At 46.9% G+C, this 19402-nt stretch overlaps 1 protein-coding gene across 3 annotated transcripts in view; it reads left to right on the forward strand.

The window, feature by feature from the left end:
- Kirrel1 (kirre like nephrin family adhesion molecule 1) overlaps nt 1-19402 on the forward strand; it is a 92503-nt gene that overhangs the window by 34116 nt on the left and 38985 nt on the right. For 2 of the 3 annotated variants that reach the window (XM_052180224.1, XM_052180226.1), the window contains exon 2: nt 944-1086. In XM_052180224.1, the coding sequence (XP_052036184.1) occupies nt 957-1086 (130 nt within the window). In that variant the 5' untranslated portion in view covers nt 944-956. The remainder of the gene's footprint in view (nt 1-943; nt 1087-19402) is intronic. The other variant, XM_052180225.1, reaches the window with a different exon arrangement.

The raw sequence follows: 19402 nt of genomic DNA on the forward strand, positions 1-19402 counted from the left end.
AATATAGAATAGGCATATATAATTAATGCCGGAAAGAGAGGAAGTATGAGGTTGCAGCTCTGAAATCAGAAAGATAAGAATTTTCATCCTAGACCACCGAATAGTTAGTCACATGTGTGAGGCCAGCTGACTTATCTGGTGTTTGCTGGGCCTCCATTGCTTCATAGGCAATTGAGAAAATTATCTCTACCACACAGGACTGCCCAGAGAATTCAGAGGGATTATATGTGTAAAAATGTATAACCTGGGGGCTTAAAGTCATCTTGTGAAATTTTAATTTATATTTTTAGGAGCTAAATGCACGTGGCACAAACATTTTAAAATGCAGATGATGAGCTGTGAGAATCACTGTGGGCCTGTGGCTGCTGTCTCCTCTCCCTTATGCATATTGGACCTCGACAAAGCCTCTGTATTGGGCAAGGCATGGTTTGTGATTCTTCTTCAGGCATAAAAATAGAAGCCTCGGCAGGGTGCATAGGTCCCCTCAGGTCACTCAGATGGACACTGAGAGTCCTTAGACAGTCCTTTGAGAGTTCCCTGCCACCCCCACCCTCACTTTAAACTCTTACTATGATTTTATAATTAATGGAATTTATAATTATAATTTTAAGGCACATTTTAAAAAGTCATTTGTGTGTGTGTGTATATGTGTGTGTGTGTGTGTGTATGTGTGTGTATGTGTGTGTATGTGTGTGTATGTGTGTGTATGTGTGTGTGTGTGTGTGTGTGTATGAATACACGTGCCCACAGAGGCCAAACGAAGGCATCAGATTCCCTGCAGCTGGAGTCCTGGTCAGTTGTGAACTGCCGGATATGGGTGCTGGGATGGCCCAGCACATGTACTCCAACTGCTGGACCACCTCTAGCATATAATTTTAGATGATTCCTCTCTCACCAAAAGCTAAGACTCGCACCTTAATGTATTTTTTGTATTCATCCCCAGCAGGGCTTTAGGAATGACTCTGGAGAGCCATAGCACACGAATGACCTGCCAATCAAGCCTGCTCCCCGAGAAGCCCAGGTTTCTGAGTCAGAAGATGTGGGCTCCACACTTAGTCGTTGCTTATCTTATCTTTGTGACTTTGGGTGAGTTCCTCCATTTCTCTGAGAGTCTTTGCCTGTTAAACAGGGTTGGTCGTTCGTTGTTTCTAGAAACTTGTAAGCTAACATTTATAAAGCATCATGTTACAAATTGTGAGGTCGTAAACAAATCTGTGATGTTATTTCTTTCTGCAAGGCCTAGCGAGGCTGAGGAATCCAGAAAGAAGTGGATTCATGCTTGCAAGTGTAATCAGCAGAGAGTAGCTCAGAGAGAGCCTTGCTAACCATGAATCCCTTCCCTGGATGAGGGTTCCAGAATCAGGGTCCCCAGCCGTGGCTTGAGTGCTGCTGACTCATGCACTATTGACTCTCCATTCCCTAGCTGATCTCAGCCCCATTTGCTTCTTCTAGTCCAAAGGGAGCAATAATCCCATTATGAAGACATGTCTCATTAAGACATCTCTAAGATAGAGCCAGCCCTGTAGACTCTGGGTTGCTGCCTATGAAGGCTTCTCCTCCCTTCCCCCATTCATTAATGAATATGGGAGGTTTTATTCCCCCCAACAAAAAGTGTTAATTAGACATTGCTCTGAACAGGGATATTACACAAATGAATTAAACTTAAATCAATCAGTAAGCCAGCTCTGTGCTTCAGGTCCCCTGAATGAGGAGGGAATTGAAGGCTGTGATGGGAAACAGGTGGTGGGACGTCTTCCCTAGTGGAGAACGAGAAGGAAGAAGCTTCTCTTTGTTTCCAGCAGATCCCTCTATTCTTACACTTCCTCTGCCTTCTCCCCCTCCCTTTTATTATTTCCCCCTTCCCACCATATACATACCTACACACAAATATCCTTGAGGTTTTGAGAGTCACAATTCAATTTTTGTAACTGAAATTGGTCTGGATTTGCCCTGGTACTTCCTGGGTATCTTATAGGGTCCAGGATCGATAAGTCAATCAGAAGTCACTGAATCTGATCATACCTTCTCCTGTGCCGTTGAGACTTCTGGAGCCACTAGTTTTCGCGTCAGAAAATGGCACCCGTCTTGCAAGTTTGTAGCAGGGAGGGCTGGCTCCCTGTACAGGGAGTCGGCATGGTGGGTGACTTCTGAACTCTGTGAACTTGTAATGCTGATTGTTCTTTGGTCATTGACTGCAAAAACACAGAAAGACTCTGATCTTGTCCTTTGAGGATACCCAGTGAATTATGAAGGACATTGGCCGGTGAGATGGCTCAACAGGCAAAAGCACTGAATATTGCCTGTTAGCCTGAGTGTCTGCCCTAGAACTCACCTATACGGTGGAAGGAGAGAACCAACTCTTTAATAAGTTGTCTCCTGCCTACATGTCTTCTGTGGCAGGTGTCTGTCTGCCTGTGTGCGTGAGTTCAAGGCCAGCCTGGGCTACATGAACAAGTCTCCCCCCAGCATATACATTATGAACACCTCAAACACACCGCACACCTCACACATATACTACACACTTACCACTTATGAACTCCACAAATACCACATACAATACATACACCTGCATATGTGAAACATATTAAGTGTGTAGTTGGGGACTATGTCTGTTGAGAAGTTGGAGCAAGGATTCTTGTGGCTGATAAGGAGGCCAGTTAGGGGCAAGAGATGTAGAGGAACAGTCTCTCTCTCTCTCTCTCTCTCTCTCTCTCTCTCTCTCTTCCTTGGAAAGGAGTTATTTCTTTCTACTTATGTGTGTGTGTCTGTGTGAGTGTGTGCACATGCTGTTGTGCAGGATGCCAGAAGATGGCCTCAGATCCTACGGAGCTGAAGTCAACTCTCTGACGTGGGCACCGGGAAGTGACCTGCCCTCTGTGAGAGGAGCAAGTACTCCTAGCCATTGATCCATCTTTCTAGCCCCCCCTCCTTTGCTCTGAGAGGAGAGCTTGCAGCTCTGGACCAGGCAGGAGCGTTGGGGCGTTGTTCTCTGCAGTGCCTACTCTTCCTTTCCTTGAAGCTCACTCATGGCCTTTTCTTATTACCAGCCCACGAGGCAGTTGTTCAGTCCTTTTCTGGAGTTCTACCTTTGCTGTCTTTTCTCCTGTCAGTCCTTTACCATACACCATTGAGTTCTTGCTCAGAGATAGACTTTTGATGTTTGTTACTTTGGCCTTTAGAATAAGGAATTGAAGCTAGGGCTTCGTGTGCATACTGGCCATGTGCTATACCACTGAGCTGAAGTCTCGGCTAGCCATTCTCGTCCTATTTTAGCTGCCTTGGTTTCCTCCAGACGCACCTCTCCCAATTTCCATTTTAGTTTTACACCCATCCGAGCACTTGACATTCTTCATATTCCAGAAGTTTATAATTGGAGCTGAGCAGTGCTTCAAATTGAAAAGTTGTTCTCCACTATCTTAGCCATTTACCTAGTTCTTTTACTTTCCGGTGTGATATGACAGGAAAAGAATGTGTCAGTCATGTTACTTTTTCATCGCTATAACATAATGGCTATGATTATAAAAAACACACTAGGGAGTTTGGAGGTTTCAGTCTGTGGTTGGTTGGCTCTATGCTTTGGGGCTTTGGGTGGGTCAGTCTGTCATAGCAGGAGCACATAGCATAGGAAGGCACAAAGGTTATGGGAGGACGGAAGAGGTAAGGTAGCAGAGGGGGCCTGGCAGGCCATGGTCGCTGCTCACTGACCCAGCTTTCTTCCACTAGGTCCCGTCTTCTAAAGGTGACACCAACTTTCCCATAGTCTTACAAACGAGGGAGCACACTTTCAACACATGAGCTACTAGAGACTCAAATCCAAACTACTGAGAGGAATCGGATGTGGGTTCTGGTGTGTAGACTCTGATCAGTAGTGAGGACTCAGGTTCACTGAACAGCTCTGAGATTTTATGGGTCACAAGTTACAATGGATAAGAAAGTGATTCTCAAGTGCTTAGCTGCTCGACAGTGTGAGCGGTTATTTCCTGCTCTTTCTGTCCATTTGGTGCCGAAGAACGGGAGCTCTTCATGGATGACCTACGCCATAGATTGCTAACGCAAGCATGCTTATGGGTTTGGCCTATCCAGATATGCTAGAAAATCATGTTTGTTTTCTATCCCACCACATATAAAGAAATTATTTTTCTTTCATTTAAAAAAATCAAAATAGGCTGGAGAAATGGTTCACTGGTTAAGAGCTCTGGCTACTCTTCCACAGGGTTCAGGTTCAAATTCCCAATACACACATAATGGCTCATAGCCACCTGTAACTTCAGTTCCAGAGAATCCTGTTCCTTCTTCTGGCTTCCATAGGCATCCAAACATATACATGCAGGCAAAATATTCACACACCTTTAAAAAAGAGAGGGAGATCAAGACATGCTAGAGAAAGAAAACTAACACATAATATAAATTATGTGTATATTCTAGTTAATAAACATGGATTTTAATGTATGTGATGTGGTGTGTGTTTGTGTGTGTGTATGTGGTGTATGTGAATGTGTGTCTGTGTGTGTGTGATGTGAGTATGTATATGCTGTTTGTGTGGTATATATGTGTGTGGTTTTTGTGTGTGTGTAGTGTATATGTATGTGTGGTGTGTGTGTGGTGTTTTATGTGTGAACTTTTCTTTATTTCTGCTTTTCATTTTTAAGATGGCTTTCGCTTTGAGCTTTCTTTCTTTTGCTTTCTTGGGTTTGTGCCTGGTCTGAGACCCTTAGAACAGAAGCAGGAACCTTCTGCCTGCCATTGTCTCCTGCCTAGGCAGCTCTTAAGCATCCTCCTAATGGGTCAATTACTTATCATTTGGCAGTTTCTGTTTTTCTTTTAAAAGAAACCTGTTGAGAACAGTCCCCTGGGGACTAAGCCTGAGGCAGTGTGCTTCAGGAGAACGTCTGTGCGTCTGTGCGCTGTTGTCACACCTGCACACACAGCTTCACCCAGGTGTCCAACAGGCCTGCCATTGACTCTGACATTTCCCTTCACCCGTGGAGGGAAGGGACCAGGACTAATGTAAGAATCTGCCTTCCGATGGAACCGAAGGTGGGGGAGGGGAGCATGCATCCATAGGGACCACAGAGAGAATTCCAGCAAGAGAGAAGGAAGTTATGAGTTTCCCCTCTGTTGTCTGTTCCAGGAGCTGCAGACTATTCTATTTACTGTTGACTGGTTTACTTTAATTCACACAGAGGTCTGTTAAATAGGAATCAATGACCCCATGTTCTGTTTTCTGTATAAGCAGTAAGATCTAGAGAAATGAGGGAATATCTGAAATCCAGTCTCATTTCTCTAGAGGTCTGGCTCCTTTTACCATGATCTCTGAGGCTTCCATTAATCTCCGTGATGAAGGAGGTAGATGGTGTTACTGCTAGACAGAAACCATGTGGCTAATTCCCCAACTGGATGCTTGGGTGGCTTGTTTTACTTGCTTTATTTATTTATTTATTTATTTATTTATTTATTTATTTATTTATTTATTTGAGACAAGATTTTACCCTGTAGCTCAGTCTATCTTAGACCTCACTGTGAATCCCAGGCTGGGAACTTGAAGTTATCCTCCTGCCTCAGCCTCTAAAATGTTGGGATTACAGGCAAGTACCATCATGTAGATCTTGTTCATATCCCAGTAATTTGGAGGGACATGTTCTTGCCCCTTAAAGAGAAATTTAGAAAGCTAGAGCATACTACAGAATTACACCGAGCCAAAGGGTAGATTTACGGCCTGAATACGTTTCCAGTTAGTCCTCAAATCCTCAGGGATACAGGCAGCCAAGATACTGAGAGATACTTCCCTGAAGCAGCAGCCAGGCTGAGAGATCGAGGAATAATCCAAAAGCCAAGAGCTTATTTGTTTTTTCAATGTAGAAGAAACCTTGAGTCTTGATTTTACAAATCAAAGATCAAGAATTTATATACTACAATGCAAAAGGAACTCCTTGGAGCATAGAATCAGATTGAGGAATTTCAAACTGTTCATTCATTCATTCATTCATTCATTCATTCATTCATATTTTCTAGTGGACCTCCTTTAGATGGACACTATAGATCAGAGAGAGTACACAGTGGGACAGGGTTGCGAGCTGCTCTGGGACGAAGAATACAAAGCTCCTTTGCAGGCTGGCACCGGAGGCATGATGTCCTGTATTCACAGATGGCAGACAGGATGGCTTCCTGAAGCCCTCCAGACAGACGGGGTCTACAAGGAAAATAAATAGCAGGCTCTGTGGAGAGGAATCCAAGGGTTCATGGATACTGTGAGCTGTCTATTAAGGCCCTAAGAGGAGGGCCTTGATGGACACTTTAGAGTCCTACTTATTAGAGAGACTGACATAACCTTGATCAATCTACAGAGGGCAGAGTGGTCTTCTATTTAAAAGCAAGAAGGTAGGCTGGCAGATGTATAAGATATCCCAATAGCTGAGAGCTTTCCTACTCCCTGGCTTTAAAAAGGAAGGAGAAGACAATTTAGGGTGGAGAGCAAGCTGACTAAAGAAGAAAAACTCTGTAGGAGAGACCAAAAGGGGCATCAAATGGGAGCGAGGGCATCCAACTCAAGGGTTTTGTGGCTTGTATCTGGCTGAGGCATCTTAGTAGGTCTACCAGTAAGCCACAGTGGGGTCTGTGATAAGGTCTGTTTTAGCTGTTCCTGTGGGGATCCCATGCATCTCTTGGCTGTGGGGCCTGCTTCTCCCATGCAGTGATGCTCAGACAGCAGCCACTACTATTGGGCTTTGGCCAAGTGCCTCATCTCTCGAATATTTCTCCCTGGTGTGTGTGTGTGTGTGTGTGTGTGTGTGTGTGTGTGTGTCTGTGTCTGTGTCTGTCTGTCTGTCTGTCTCTCTCTCTCTGTGTGTGTGTGTGTGTGTGTGTGTGTGTGTGAAAGTATCTCACCATGTAGTCCAGGCTGACCTCAAATTTATAGCAGTGTTTTTTGCATGCTAGGATTACAGATGTGAGCTACCATGTCCAGCTGGGCTCCTCAGTTTGTGAAAGGAGTTAAACACCTTGCATTCTCCTGGCACTGTAAATGTGATGTGGATTTTGTGTTCTTGAAGTAGTTAGCAGAATGCCTGGTACGGACAGTTCTACAGTAAGTGACCATGGTTTTCATTGTTGTTGGCCATCATGTCTCAATTGTCCTTCTAAACTCTGGATGTAGTCCTCTTCCAGGGAACACCACACAGTGCTCCTAATCACATCGCCTGCCTTTGGGGTTCTCAGGCAGCTGCTAGCTCATCTCCAGTACTCTAGGCACCCGGTCTCTTTCCCTGGTGCCCAGAGTAGAGCTCAAGAGCCTTTCAGTAGACCCTAGCCACTTGAAACTTCCTCCCCACTAGGAATCATTTCTACACTGTCAGGTAGATCCAGAGCAGGATTGGCATGGGAGCTGCTGCTGATGGTTCTAGCTGAATTAGGGTCTGGCTCTGTGCCTTCCAACTTTCTCAGGAAGTTCTTCTTAGACTCACCATCTATCTATATAACTGCTGAAGGAGGAAACTAGCTGTCTCTTTCTGGCTGACAGAGGAAGGTCTATGTAGAGAATTTGTCTGTTCTCTGGTTTGTGATTTGAATCCCATGTGTCCATCTGCTTGGCCTTCAATTCCACATGTGTTTATGTAGCATCTTCCACTGTGTGCCTCTTATCATTGTCGTGGTGTTCGACTGAATGGAGGCAGAAGGGTTTGGTCCTCCTGGAGGGAGGGGTCAGAGGACAATCAGGAAATGCAAACTTGTAACTAGGGATAAACATTGGGATGTGCAGATAAATGTAACAGGAAGGACCTGCATCTCCAGATTCCTTTACCCTTTGTCTTCCTCTTTTAGGGATGCTTGTTGGTGTGGCATCAGAAAAATAAATCGATCTGGTCCCTCAGATCTCTCATATACTGAAGATAACAGTATTTCAGATGGCCTGGGCAGGAGAAAAATTCCTAGGTCACATGGAAGGAGCATTAAGTAGATGGACCCTTAGCTGTGATTACCAGGGAAGGACTTTGTTTTGTTCACCAATTCAGGATCTAGAAACCTGACACATAGTAGGTCCTTAATGAATATTCTCTAGCTCCAATGCCTAGCCTAAGACAAATGGAGAGGCAGAATCCCATTGACCATAAAGAACTGCTCTTCAACAACAGAACTATCAGGAAAAGAGGAAGTGTTAGTGTTGCTTCTTGAGTGAGTAAACCCTGCTGCAGCCAAGCTCAGGAAGAGAAGACACATGCTGGGCATGCTGCATAGGGACTTCTGATTGTGGAGGGAGAGTGGACAGGGTAAGCGCCACCGTCCCTTCTAAGGCAGAGGCTTCGTCTCCCCTCTCAAGCTCAGCCTGCCTGGTCTGGCGTTGTGTTTGTGCTCTGCTGACAATGCCTGGACCTAGACTGCCTCGGAACCATCTACGAGAGAGTCAAATGGAGCCGCTTAGACACCCTTTACCTTTCTGACCCTAGCATCGCTGGATGCACAGCACGTGCTTTTTCCTCTGTTTACTGCCCCCAGTCCCCACCAGGTGGAGGAAACAGGAGCGTGACAAAGGACAGGTGGGATGAGGTGGCATATCAGAGCCCAGCAAACTGGAGCAGGGCTCTAGGGTCCCAGGACAAGTGAGCCTCTCTGTGTTCCAGTGTGCTCACATTTCTACTCTGCCCCTGCACCCAAGCTTCAAACAAGGCTGTCCCCTTGGAGCTCCCCTGATCCCCGAGGCCACTGTCTGGAGGGGACCCTATGGCACATTTGTTGTCTTCCCCCTCATTCCGTGTGTAGATACGCCTTTAATATAAAAACGGTCTGGCCCTATGAGATAGGAATTGCTTCTTCCAGGGCATTCTTTCCAGATGGCCTAGAGGTTGCTACATGCGTTCATGTGCTGAGCTCTGAGGGAGGTCCCAGAGGTAGGAACTAAGTCTGTCTCGCTCTTGAGAGAGAAGCATATTTGTCACTTGTGGGTAGTGTTGTTATGGTTTTTTTTTGTTGGTTTGTTTTGATGTGTTTGGTTTCTGTTTTTTGGCAACCATGCCATCTCCTCACGGCTGTTGATGTGCTTAAAAGCAGAGCTCCAAAAAAGGTGACAGTTGATGCACAGGAGGCTCCCTGCTGGGAGCGTGGGACTAGGTCTCTCTGCTGTGTTTTCCCTCGGCAGCTCCTCCGCTCTCGCCTGGGTCTGGGGGAGTGATGTCATACTCAAACTCGTTCATCCAGCCACTCCTTTGCTCCCTTAACCACGTTTACTGAGGCCTTTCTGGTAAGCCAGTTCCCAGGTTCAGTCTTCATGGATACATGGACGAGGAGCTGGGCTCCCACTCTGTGTCGGGCAACAGACCCAGCCCCTGTGAGGCTGCTGGCTTGTACTCATTTGAAGACATACATGAGCCAAGGTCTACTGGAACGGCAGTGTCCCCTCACTGTCAGCAGAGACAGCAAAGATAGCCTCCCACCACCCTGAGAACAGAGGGCAGTCTGGACCACCAGGAGCTCCTGACAGTGACCTGTGACCCTTCCCCTGGGGAAAATGACTCCGTTAGGAGAAGCCACAGAACAAGGTTACCAGTGACCTGTTGATAAGGCGGTCCAGCCTGGAAGTTCAAAGCAAGGGGTGAGGCTTTGTGCCCTTCTCTTGCCTCCTGTTTCCTTGGAGACAGACATTTCCATCACTCCACTCTGTCACTGGTGACTTCAGCTTCCCCATGTGAAGTAGGAGAGGTAGGGACCAGGTGAGATGATGGGATTGGAATCACTTGGTAATCCCATGTCTTCATACCATGGGAACTGTGCTGTTCGCCGAGTCCCTGCTAAGAGCCCGGCTGTCTGCGAACTGCGTACACTAAAGCCTTTACCACTGGGAGTTGGTACAGTGTCCCTGCTTCTGTAGGGAAGGAAGTGGAGAGCAGCCAGATGCACATATTCAGGCAACCTGCTCTAGCCTTTGCCGCTCTTTGACATTTGTCTTCTGCCTGTAAAGGACTCTTAGGGGCACACCAACGCTACACCTACTTACTACTAGGGAGTGGGAAGGAGAGGAAGGGTGAGAAGCTGTGTACACAACTGGGATGCGAGAACCACACTGCAGTATCTGGGCAGAGACTACATGAAAAGTTTCTTGGAAATGTGAATTGTGACAGCCAGCATTGTGAGATTTCTCTTATATCCCCTCTCAGTGGCGGGGGAGGCAGGGGCGGAGGGAACCAGAACGCTGATGCTGGCCCCTTCCCTTTTCCTCCTCCTGTTCACCCCCAGCCCCTTTCTTGGCCCCTTCTGCCAGCTTCCCTATCCCAGCTTGTGGTCTTCAGCCTGTTGGAATCAGATATGGTCTTTGTCTTTCTGCCTGGCTGCTCCCTTTCAGGGAGAAAGGGCTCCGTGTCTGGGAATGCTGTAGCTCAGGGAAGCCTGGGGCAGCCTGGAGACCTGTCTCTGTATCACCTTCCCTGGGACTGGCTAGCTTCACAGAGGTGAAGAAGGCCTCCGCTTTCCTGGGTCACTGCTCGGAGAAGGGGAAGCAGAGCAGAAAACGTGGCCTGTGGAGAGGCCTGGGGAGCAGCGGGGTTGGGGATCAACAGGGAACTGAGCATGGGTTGAGCCTCCAGCACCCTATCTGTTCTACTCAGACCAGCCATGGATGTCTGAGAGGACCCAGGCCGGGCTGGGTGGAGCTGTTCCTGTGGGCACACTATGTGCTGCTTTCTGACAGAGGAAGGCATACTGTTTGCTGGCTTAATGTGATCTGAGAAGCACGGTGTTGGCAATAAAGGGCTAGTGAAACCTCGTGTCATTTTATAACCATGATTATTACCAATAGCTTCATTTGCATAGCATGTACACGGCTAAGTACTTCATATGCTGTGGTTCATACACCCTGGGTAGCCATATTTTATACATTAAAAAGAAAACCCCCAGGCTCAGAGCAGTTAGCTGCATTTGTTCATAGTGATAGTGGGGACACTTCTAGGCAATCCATCCACACGCTCGTATGCTCTGTGACTGACCCTGTAGTTAATCCTGGTTTGCCATCCCAATAGCTTTGTGAAGCATAATTGTTTAATTTCTCATCACCTCCACATTTCCATCAGTACACTGGCATTAATGATGCATATTTTCATGGTGGATATTAAGAGTCGTTGAGACAACTGCATAAAAACGTTCACTCAGAAGAGGTGAACTGGATAGCAGAGGCTATGCTGCACAGATGTAAGACAGTGAGCAGGGTGGACATGGTCCTTCTCTGTGTGCAAACCAGCCAAGTCTGCAATACTTACGTTCCATACGCTGGAGGCACTGCATAAACAAGGCTACTCAGAGAAGGTAAGACCACTGATGCTCACCTCCAGACCAAGACTGAGCCTCTTGTGAAGTCCTCCCTGGGGAGGGGCTAGCCCTGCGCATCATGCTGGGAGTCCACATCTAGAGAGAGTGTCTACGCTTTCTGGACACACACTTTAATGAGTAGTAGATGGATACGGGGGTGGGAAGGGCTGCAAAGATGGCTCAGCGGTTAAGAGCACCGACTTCTGCTCTTTCAGAGGTTCTGAGTTCAATTCCCAGCAACCACATGGTGGCTCACAACCATCTGTAATGGGATCTGATGCCCTCTTCTGGCATGCAGGTGTACATGCAGATAAAGTGCTTGTACATTAAATAAACAAACAAAAAGACTTAAAAATTTACAGGAGGACAGAAGGTAAGCTTTACAGTCTAATCTTTCCACTTACCCATTTAATGCTTTAAGGTTTCCCGGTATATTTTCTAAGTGCTGGGTTGACAGTAATGACTAAAATGGGAAAAGAAAATGCCTGCCTCTTGGATCTACACAGGAAAGATCCCACAGATAAATTAATAACATGAGTACAGAGGATAATGGTAAGGGTTAGAAAGAACAATAAAGCAACAGGAGGGGAACCTGGAATGTGGTGAGGTTACTCTACAGTTTGTTAGTCAAATTTCTGTTGCTGTGACAATACTTAAGCAACCTAAAAGGAGGAGAGGTTGACTTTGGCTCACAATTCGAGCAGACCATAGTTGTTTGGTCCCATAGTCTTGGTGGTGAGGCAGAGCACCGTGGCTGAGTGTGTGGCAGAGCAAGCTGCTTGTCTCCTAGCAGCCAGGATGCAGAGTGAGGAGGGAGTGGAACCCCAAGATCACCTTACCCGCAGGGATCTTACTTTAACATTAGGCCCTTCCTCTTAAAGATCTCACTGTCTCCAGACAGCACTGTGGGCTAGGGACCAAGAGTTTAGCACGTGGGCTTTGGGGAAGACATATAAGATCTTACACATACACACACACACACACACACACACACACACACACACAGAGTCACGAATGTAACAGCTATCAATGGATGGGGCTGGGGGGGGGAGGGATGCAGGAGGGGAGGCCGTGAATTTGAAGGAGAGTGATGAGGAGTCTCTTGGAGGGAGGAAAGGGAAGGTAGAATGGCCTAATTATATTATAATTTTAAAAAAGAGATGAAGAGGGTAGGGAGTCACAGAAAAACATAAATGTGGTCCTGCAGGTCCAGTGAGAAAAGCCCCAGCTAAGTCAGTGTTCAACTAGAGTTCTGCAGTGGTCTATGAGGCAAGGTGGCTAAGGACTGGGGGTAGGCCCAACAGTAGAATACACACATGCCTGGTCCACGCAAATCCCTAAGACCAATTTTCAGCATGGGAAAATGGTAAATAAATACCTGACACGCCCTCCTTAAGAGGAGGACTAAGCTGAGGCTGGTGCTGTGCTCAGGAGTCTAACCCTAGCGAGCTTAGTGAGAAACGTTCCAGGATCATTTTGTGAGGGATGGCGGGATTGTGTGCCCAGTTCTGCCTGAGTGATTTTGCTATGAGGAGAACAGGGGTTAGGGATTCCGCAGTGGCTGGCTGGGGTCAAGAGAGGAGAAGATGCATCGTATTTACAGGAAGGTGCCTGAGGGAGCGGCATCAGTGTTAGAAATGAAGGATATTTGGTCAGAAGTAAAGGAGACTCTCGGGGAATGTCATAACTTTCCTCACATGCTTAAAGGACTATCGTGTGGAAGAGAATTAGATTCATTTTATGTGACCCCAGAGGAAAACCTAGGATTGATGTTTAGAAGCTGGGAAAAGAAGGATTACAGTACACACTGGATTAGAATTCCGTGCGTGTATTATTTTCTCATTTGGTTAATCCCCACTCAATGCCCACTACAAAACCAGCACTGGCTGAGACACCAAAGCAGAGCTCTGCTAAAAGCACACATGGCCCCTTTCAGATAGTGGAGAGGAACTCAGACAAGTGGTATAGTGTGGGGTGGAAGTGCTGACCTGACTGGGGTAGGGAGTGAGGATTTGAGGAGTTCTATGCTCATATAAGCATTGGCATAATTCCTGGCTAAGAATATTCTGTGGTCAAACAATGGAGGCTCATCTCAACCAAGTGCAGTACGTTTTCTAGATGGCGAGGCTATGTAGGTATGTCTGATAGACAACAGGTGATGGCATAGCATCGCTCCAGCTCTGTCAAAGCCAGTATATTGTCTTCTGCCTGGTAGCTGGGTCCAGGTTTGGGTATCAAGTGAATCATTCCTGCCTCGTACCTCTGTCTTCCAGCTTTGCTCCCTTAAACCTGCTCTCTGACCAGGCCATTTCTGTCCTCTGACCAGGACCTTCTTTGGTGCCACTCCTCACCCTGAACCCTTTCGACTTCAACATATTTCATTTTTCTTATTTCAAGAGTCTCTGGAACTCAAGGTTCTGAATCTGTGACCTTATTCATAATTCCTGGTTCAGGGGTCCTTGGATTTCTCAGGTGTATTGTGAGACAGGTCTAATTTAACATGGGGGGCTGGTCCTTAGAATACTATAAGTAAGGATGGATAAAGAAGAAGAAGGTAGGAAAAATGGTTCTAGTTGCACCTTACTTGAAATTAGTATCATCTTCATTCTACAAAGCATGCCCATTGCCCCAGGTTGCCTGACCCAGTAGGCTTCCACACGGATACACCTGAGCACCACACTCTGCTGCCTCTCGGAATGGAAAAGGAAAGCACTAAGACAGGACAGCCTTTGTTCAGCCTGGATGTTCTGAGTTTTAACTGCTGAAACTGTGAGGGAAGAAATAGACCTATGCCCTACCCTTCATGAATCCACAGCTCTAGAATCACGGGGCACCAAAGGAGGGACATGGGGAAATGAAATGGAATGACCACAAAGGAAAAGAAAATGTGCACTAAGTGTGCATACAAGAATAACAGAATGTTTGATTTGTCAACTCAAGGAAGGTCCCTGAACAACCACAAGTAAATCCTTTAGCAGTGAATCTCTGTTCTGGGTGCTGCTGTGAGATCGGAGAGACATAGATGCTCTCCCGGTGGAAGGGTAATTACAGGGCTAGGAAGTGATAGGCCCTTAGGCAAGCATAAGAAGTGTTTCAGTATGTTGGGTGATCATAGACAGCACAGTCTTATGGGGTCAGTCTCAGTCCTCAGAGAACAGAGAAAGACAAGATGGATGTATTAAGGGGGCATAGCACAGGTGAGCCCAGAGATTCCAAGAGGAATAGTCTGGTGGGTCTTATCAGGGAATGTTTCCTAGGGAGGAGGCATTTGGGTTGTATTTAGGAAGAAAAAAACTTGGACTAGCAAGCAAGAAGTCATAATGAATAAGATATTTGTAAGATTCTGGAAATGGAGGAGGGAACTAACTTTGAGGTTCAGCTCAGTTCAACAAATTCTACTTGAGAGTCTACCAAGACTCTAGCATGGCTGTGTGCAAAGGTGAGAGATGCCTGTCCTCTGACACCAAGGTTTTGCAGAGTGATGAGATCCACATGATCCCTAGGAACTGTTTGGTGGCCTTGGCCCAGACTGAGTGTTAGAAAGACTCCCAGGCACCAAGCCAGAAGTGCATCTTGAAAGATAAATAGGAATGAGCAAAGGGGAGGGCAGGGAGCTTCCCAGGCTGGACGCTGGAGGAGGATGCTTCTGGTTGGGCAGGACCCTGACAAGTCGAGATTCCTCAAAGGTGACGAAGTGGACATTGGGAAGCTTGGAAGAGGACGCTGAAGAGGTAAAGAACAATAGCTTTGGGTAAGACCTACCCTAGTATACCCTTCATTTGAAGTCAGTGGGGGACTGCTGAGGGATTTAGGCTAGGCAATGATGTCACCGGGCTTGTGCTTTAGGAAGATCATTCTGGCAGCTGTGTGGAGAATGGATTTAAGAGGAGCAAGCTGGAGGTAGGGAACCATTAGGAATGTGTCGCAATGGTTCCAGGAAGCAAGGGAAAAGATTTTAACCACTGCCGTGTGGGAGGAGATGAAGGTTTAAAATTGGAACCCATTTAGGAAGGGCTGTGATACCTGTCACGGAGTAGTCTTGGATGAGCCTCAGGCGTAAATGAGGGTGAAGCAGTCTTAGGGTCTTTGACCAGAAAGATTAAAGAAATGAAGCTGAGAATCATGTCACATCACAGATGTCATGGCCCTTGGTAAATGAGGGAGGGTGTTCAAAGACGGTGCCCACAACCTCTATCGACCGAGGCTACGTGATGGGGAGTCGGTCCCGAGAGTCTCTGGCTGAGGATCAGGGGCTTGGCAGGTCTTCAGGTCTAAAGCCAACATCAGCATCAGGTGAGGGGAGTGGAAGCTGAGGGGTATGTGCCTGTGCTGGAGCGCATCTGCATCACGTGTTTCACGCAGGTCTTTTAGAGGGACAGAACTACAGGGTGTGGTTGGCATGGAGATGACACTTGAGCAGGATTCTAGTACTTACTTTACATGATCCTTGGAACTCCACGGTGCCCTTGGCCCAGGCTGGGTGTTAGAAAGGCTACATTTCTGGTTTGTGGTTAACTGGTTCTGTGACTTGAGACTTCAGGAGATTCAGGTCTCTTCTTTTGACCCCTGATTTTTTTCCTTTGTATACTAAAAGGGTCAGATTAGATTAGCAGACTTTATCTAATGTGAAGTTTCACAATTCTGGAGAACACTGTCAGATATTCAGTCTCACGCAGCTGAGGCTGGCCTTGAGCTCAACGCTTGTCAGAAAGTGACTTTGAATTCACGATCCTCTTGCTTCCACTCTTCCAAATACTTTTGCACAGGTAAGCAGCTCCATAGGTGGCTCTAGCACAGATCTTATTGGGGAGAAGGAACGTCTGTTGTTCCCCATAATTCCGTGCTCCTATTTACAGCTCTCACCATCTATAAAAATAGACAATAAGTTATTGTTTTTAATGGTTCAGGGTCACATAGCAAATATCTATAGATGATAAAGTAGACATTAATGAAAGAGAAACAGTGGCTATTTTATTACTTTGCATGATCCCTTTAAACCCTCATAACTCAGCACTGCCAATAATCAATACATGGCCACAACAGCAGCAGCAGTAGAGGAGCCGTGCCCACGCCGGTGTCTGCTTATCTCCTCTGGGGAGGAACACAGTGAAGATGTGTGTCCTTCTTCCTCCATTCTCTGGCTTTTCCTAATCCATCCTCTCTTCTTGTTAACTCTTTTCCTGGGAAAGAGAAAAGCAACTTGATAAAACCTCCTCCTTTCCCACATCAGTTACAAGTTGAAGTCCTTAGGTGGCCACCAGGCCACCCACATGTTGACCTCTGCCTCCCCCCAGCACCCAGGTTTCTTGTAAATGTCTTCACCTGCTGTGTGGTCCTGCAGACTGGAAAGGACTCACTCCTTCCCTCAGAGTCTACGTTCCTCCAACCCAAGAATCCTGACGATTGATCCATGTCGCGTTCCTTCCACTTCTTTGTAAACACTCTCAGTCTTACACTCCAGTGGCTCCCCAGATGTAATGTGGCTGTTCTACATGCAGTGGAAGCCAGAGGAAGCTGTGCCTCCTTCTTTCCCCTACTTATACCAGGTTATCTCTGTTAACCCGTGACGGAAGTCCAAACTCACTGCAGTGAGAGTCCGTGCCATCTGATCGACACCTGTGAACTAATGGGCGCCATCTCCTCTGCCCCATCCCCGCCCTGTCTCTTTAAGTTCATCAGAACCACTTGCAGGCGCCGCAGTCCTCCATGCACATGTGCTCTTCTGTTGCTTGCATGGAGCTTTAGCTTGGGGGACACCCCCCCATTTTCTGTGTGCTTTGTGAGCACCTCCCACACTTCACATCTCTGACTGGCTCCTCTCTGCCAGCTTTCATCCTTTGTCCTTTGATCTAGTACCCCATAGTGTATTTATATGCTAAAATCTGTATTTACCTGTAAATCCCTGACAGGGGAAGATACAGCTCTCTAGCTCATATCTCCATCCCATGACAGTGCTGGACATGCACACACACACACACACGAATGAACACAAGCATGCACGAGTGAGCACACACACATGTGCACACACGTGCACACATGCACTCGCGCTTGTACACTACAGTAAATGGTTGGGGTTTTTTTGTACTGTTGGAATGGTTCCATTACCCCCGGGCTTGACGCCCAGCCCGGGGTTTGATTCCTGGAACCCCTGTACAGATACATGAAGAGAACTGACTCCACAAAATTGTCCCGGGACCTCTACATGCATGCTGTGGAATGCATGCTGCCCACCCCCTACACACTGTGTACACCCACACAGTCTGTCTTACGATAAAGATACAGTTTTACTTTTTTATTGTTGTTTTGGTTTATTTTTGTTTGTTCGTTTTGTTTATTTGAGACAGAGTTTCTCTGTGTAGCCCTGGCTGCCCTGGAACTTGCTCTGTAGACCATGATGGTCTGAAACTCACAGATATCTACCTGCCTCTGTGTCCCTAGTGCTAGGACCAAAGGAGTGCGCTACCACCACCCAGCACACTTACTTTTTAAGTAGATTTACTTTGTGATTTGTGTGCCCCAGCCACACATCACTATTCTCCAGACACCACTATCCTCCCTGTCTCACCTGCCTCTGGTCAGAAGGCACATACTGTGTTACATGTGCTGGTCAAGGCAGAAAATCCCATCCTTCGCAAAATTCTCAGGCTCCCTCTCTCTTTTCTTTTTACATCATCATCGTTATTATTTTGAGATTGGGTCTTATGCAGTCAAAACTGACTTGAAACTCTTTATTTTAAAGTCTGTTTTATGTTTGTATGTATGTAGGAACTTGCTGTACGAATGCTTGAACCATAGACGTCAAAGGAGGGCATCGGATCCCCGGAGGCTGGAGTTAGTTGTGAGCCAGCACGTGGGTGCTGGGAACCAGGATCCTTTTCAAAGAGCAGTAAGTGCTCTTAACCACTGATCTGTCTGTCCAGCCCTGGCCTCCAACTGTGTAGCTAAGGCTGACCTTAACCTCCTGCCTCTGCTCTCTGAGTGATGGTATTACGCATGCGTGCCATTATGCCCAACTCTTTTTTTCTTCCTCTTTTATCACCATCGAAACTAATTTCTTGGATGGTTTCGTGGTCCATGTCCATCATCCCAGCCATCAGAAGGCCCAGGCCAGGAGGGAGGATCACTGGGTGTTTAAGGCCAGACTAGGTTACAATGAAGCTCTGTCTCAGAAACAACAGGCGACCAAGCCAAAACAATTTCTCTCCTACATACCAGAGCGGATGCCTGACTAGAGCTTCAGTGTTATTAATGTCTGGAGGCCATGCCTTACTCAGCCCCTCATCTCCACAGCACTGGCCGTAAACGCTGCGTGAAGTGGCCCCTGGTGGAAGAGCTCAGGAAGAACCTGCTTAGGTTTCAGGGCTGCTTTTCTCTTTTGCTTTTACTGGGTCTTGGGCAGAAGGGATGGGAAGAGTGGTCAGCTTGAAATGAAGGTGAAGGCAGAACTAAATGGAAGACTGACTGTATTTGACAACAGAAGTATATAACTCTCACTACTGAGTCCTGTGCCTGTTTATGTAAGCGTCCACATCATTCTGCCGTTATTACTCAACTTTTGATGATCTTAAACACACACCAGGTGTGCTAGTTACAGCCATTCTCCACCCCAGAGCTTAGGGCAGTATCCCCTCCCCTCCCCTCCGGGCCACCAATATGCTTGAGGATGGGTCATAATATTCATAGTTATTTTCAGGGTTTCTCTCTGACTTCGAAAATACTCTGGCTCCTGGGCGTTTGAGGTCATTTTCAAGATCTGTCCAGCTCATGTACTTAACAGACGAGGACATGAGAGCTCGTGAGTGTTGCCGGCGCTCGTGCCTACTTCTGGCAGACTGGGTTGTCCAATCCCGGTCTTGCAATTCCAATGAAATTGTTACTTTTGTTGTTGATGTTGTGGTTGTTGTTGTTGATGATGTTGATGTTAATGTTGTTGTTGAGGTGTGTACAGGGATGGACTCCTGGCTTTTGCGCACACTAGGCAAGCACTCCACCACAGGGGCATGCCCTTATTCTCCAGCAGACACTCCCCCCCCCACCCCCCCCCACCCCCCCGCACATTCTCTTCACTAAAATCTGCCCCACTGATTTGTCCTTAGATTTCCTCTTGTCTTCA

This window comes from Apodemus sylvaticus, chromosome 4 (assembly GCF_947179515.1).
Source record: "Apodemus sylvaticus chromosome 4, mApoSyl1.1, whole genome shotgun sequence".
In the NCBI taxonomy this organism is placed as follows: Eukaryota; Metazoa; Chordata; class Mammalia; order Rodentia; family Muridae; genus Apodemus; species Apodemus sylvaticus.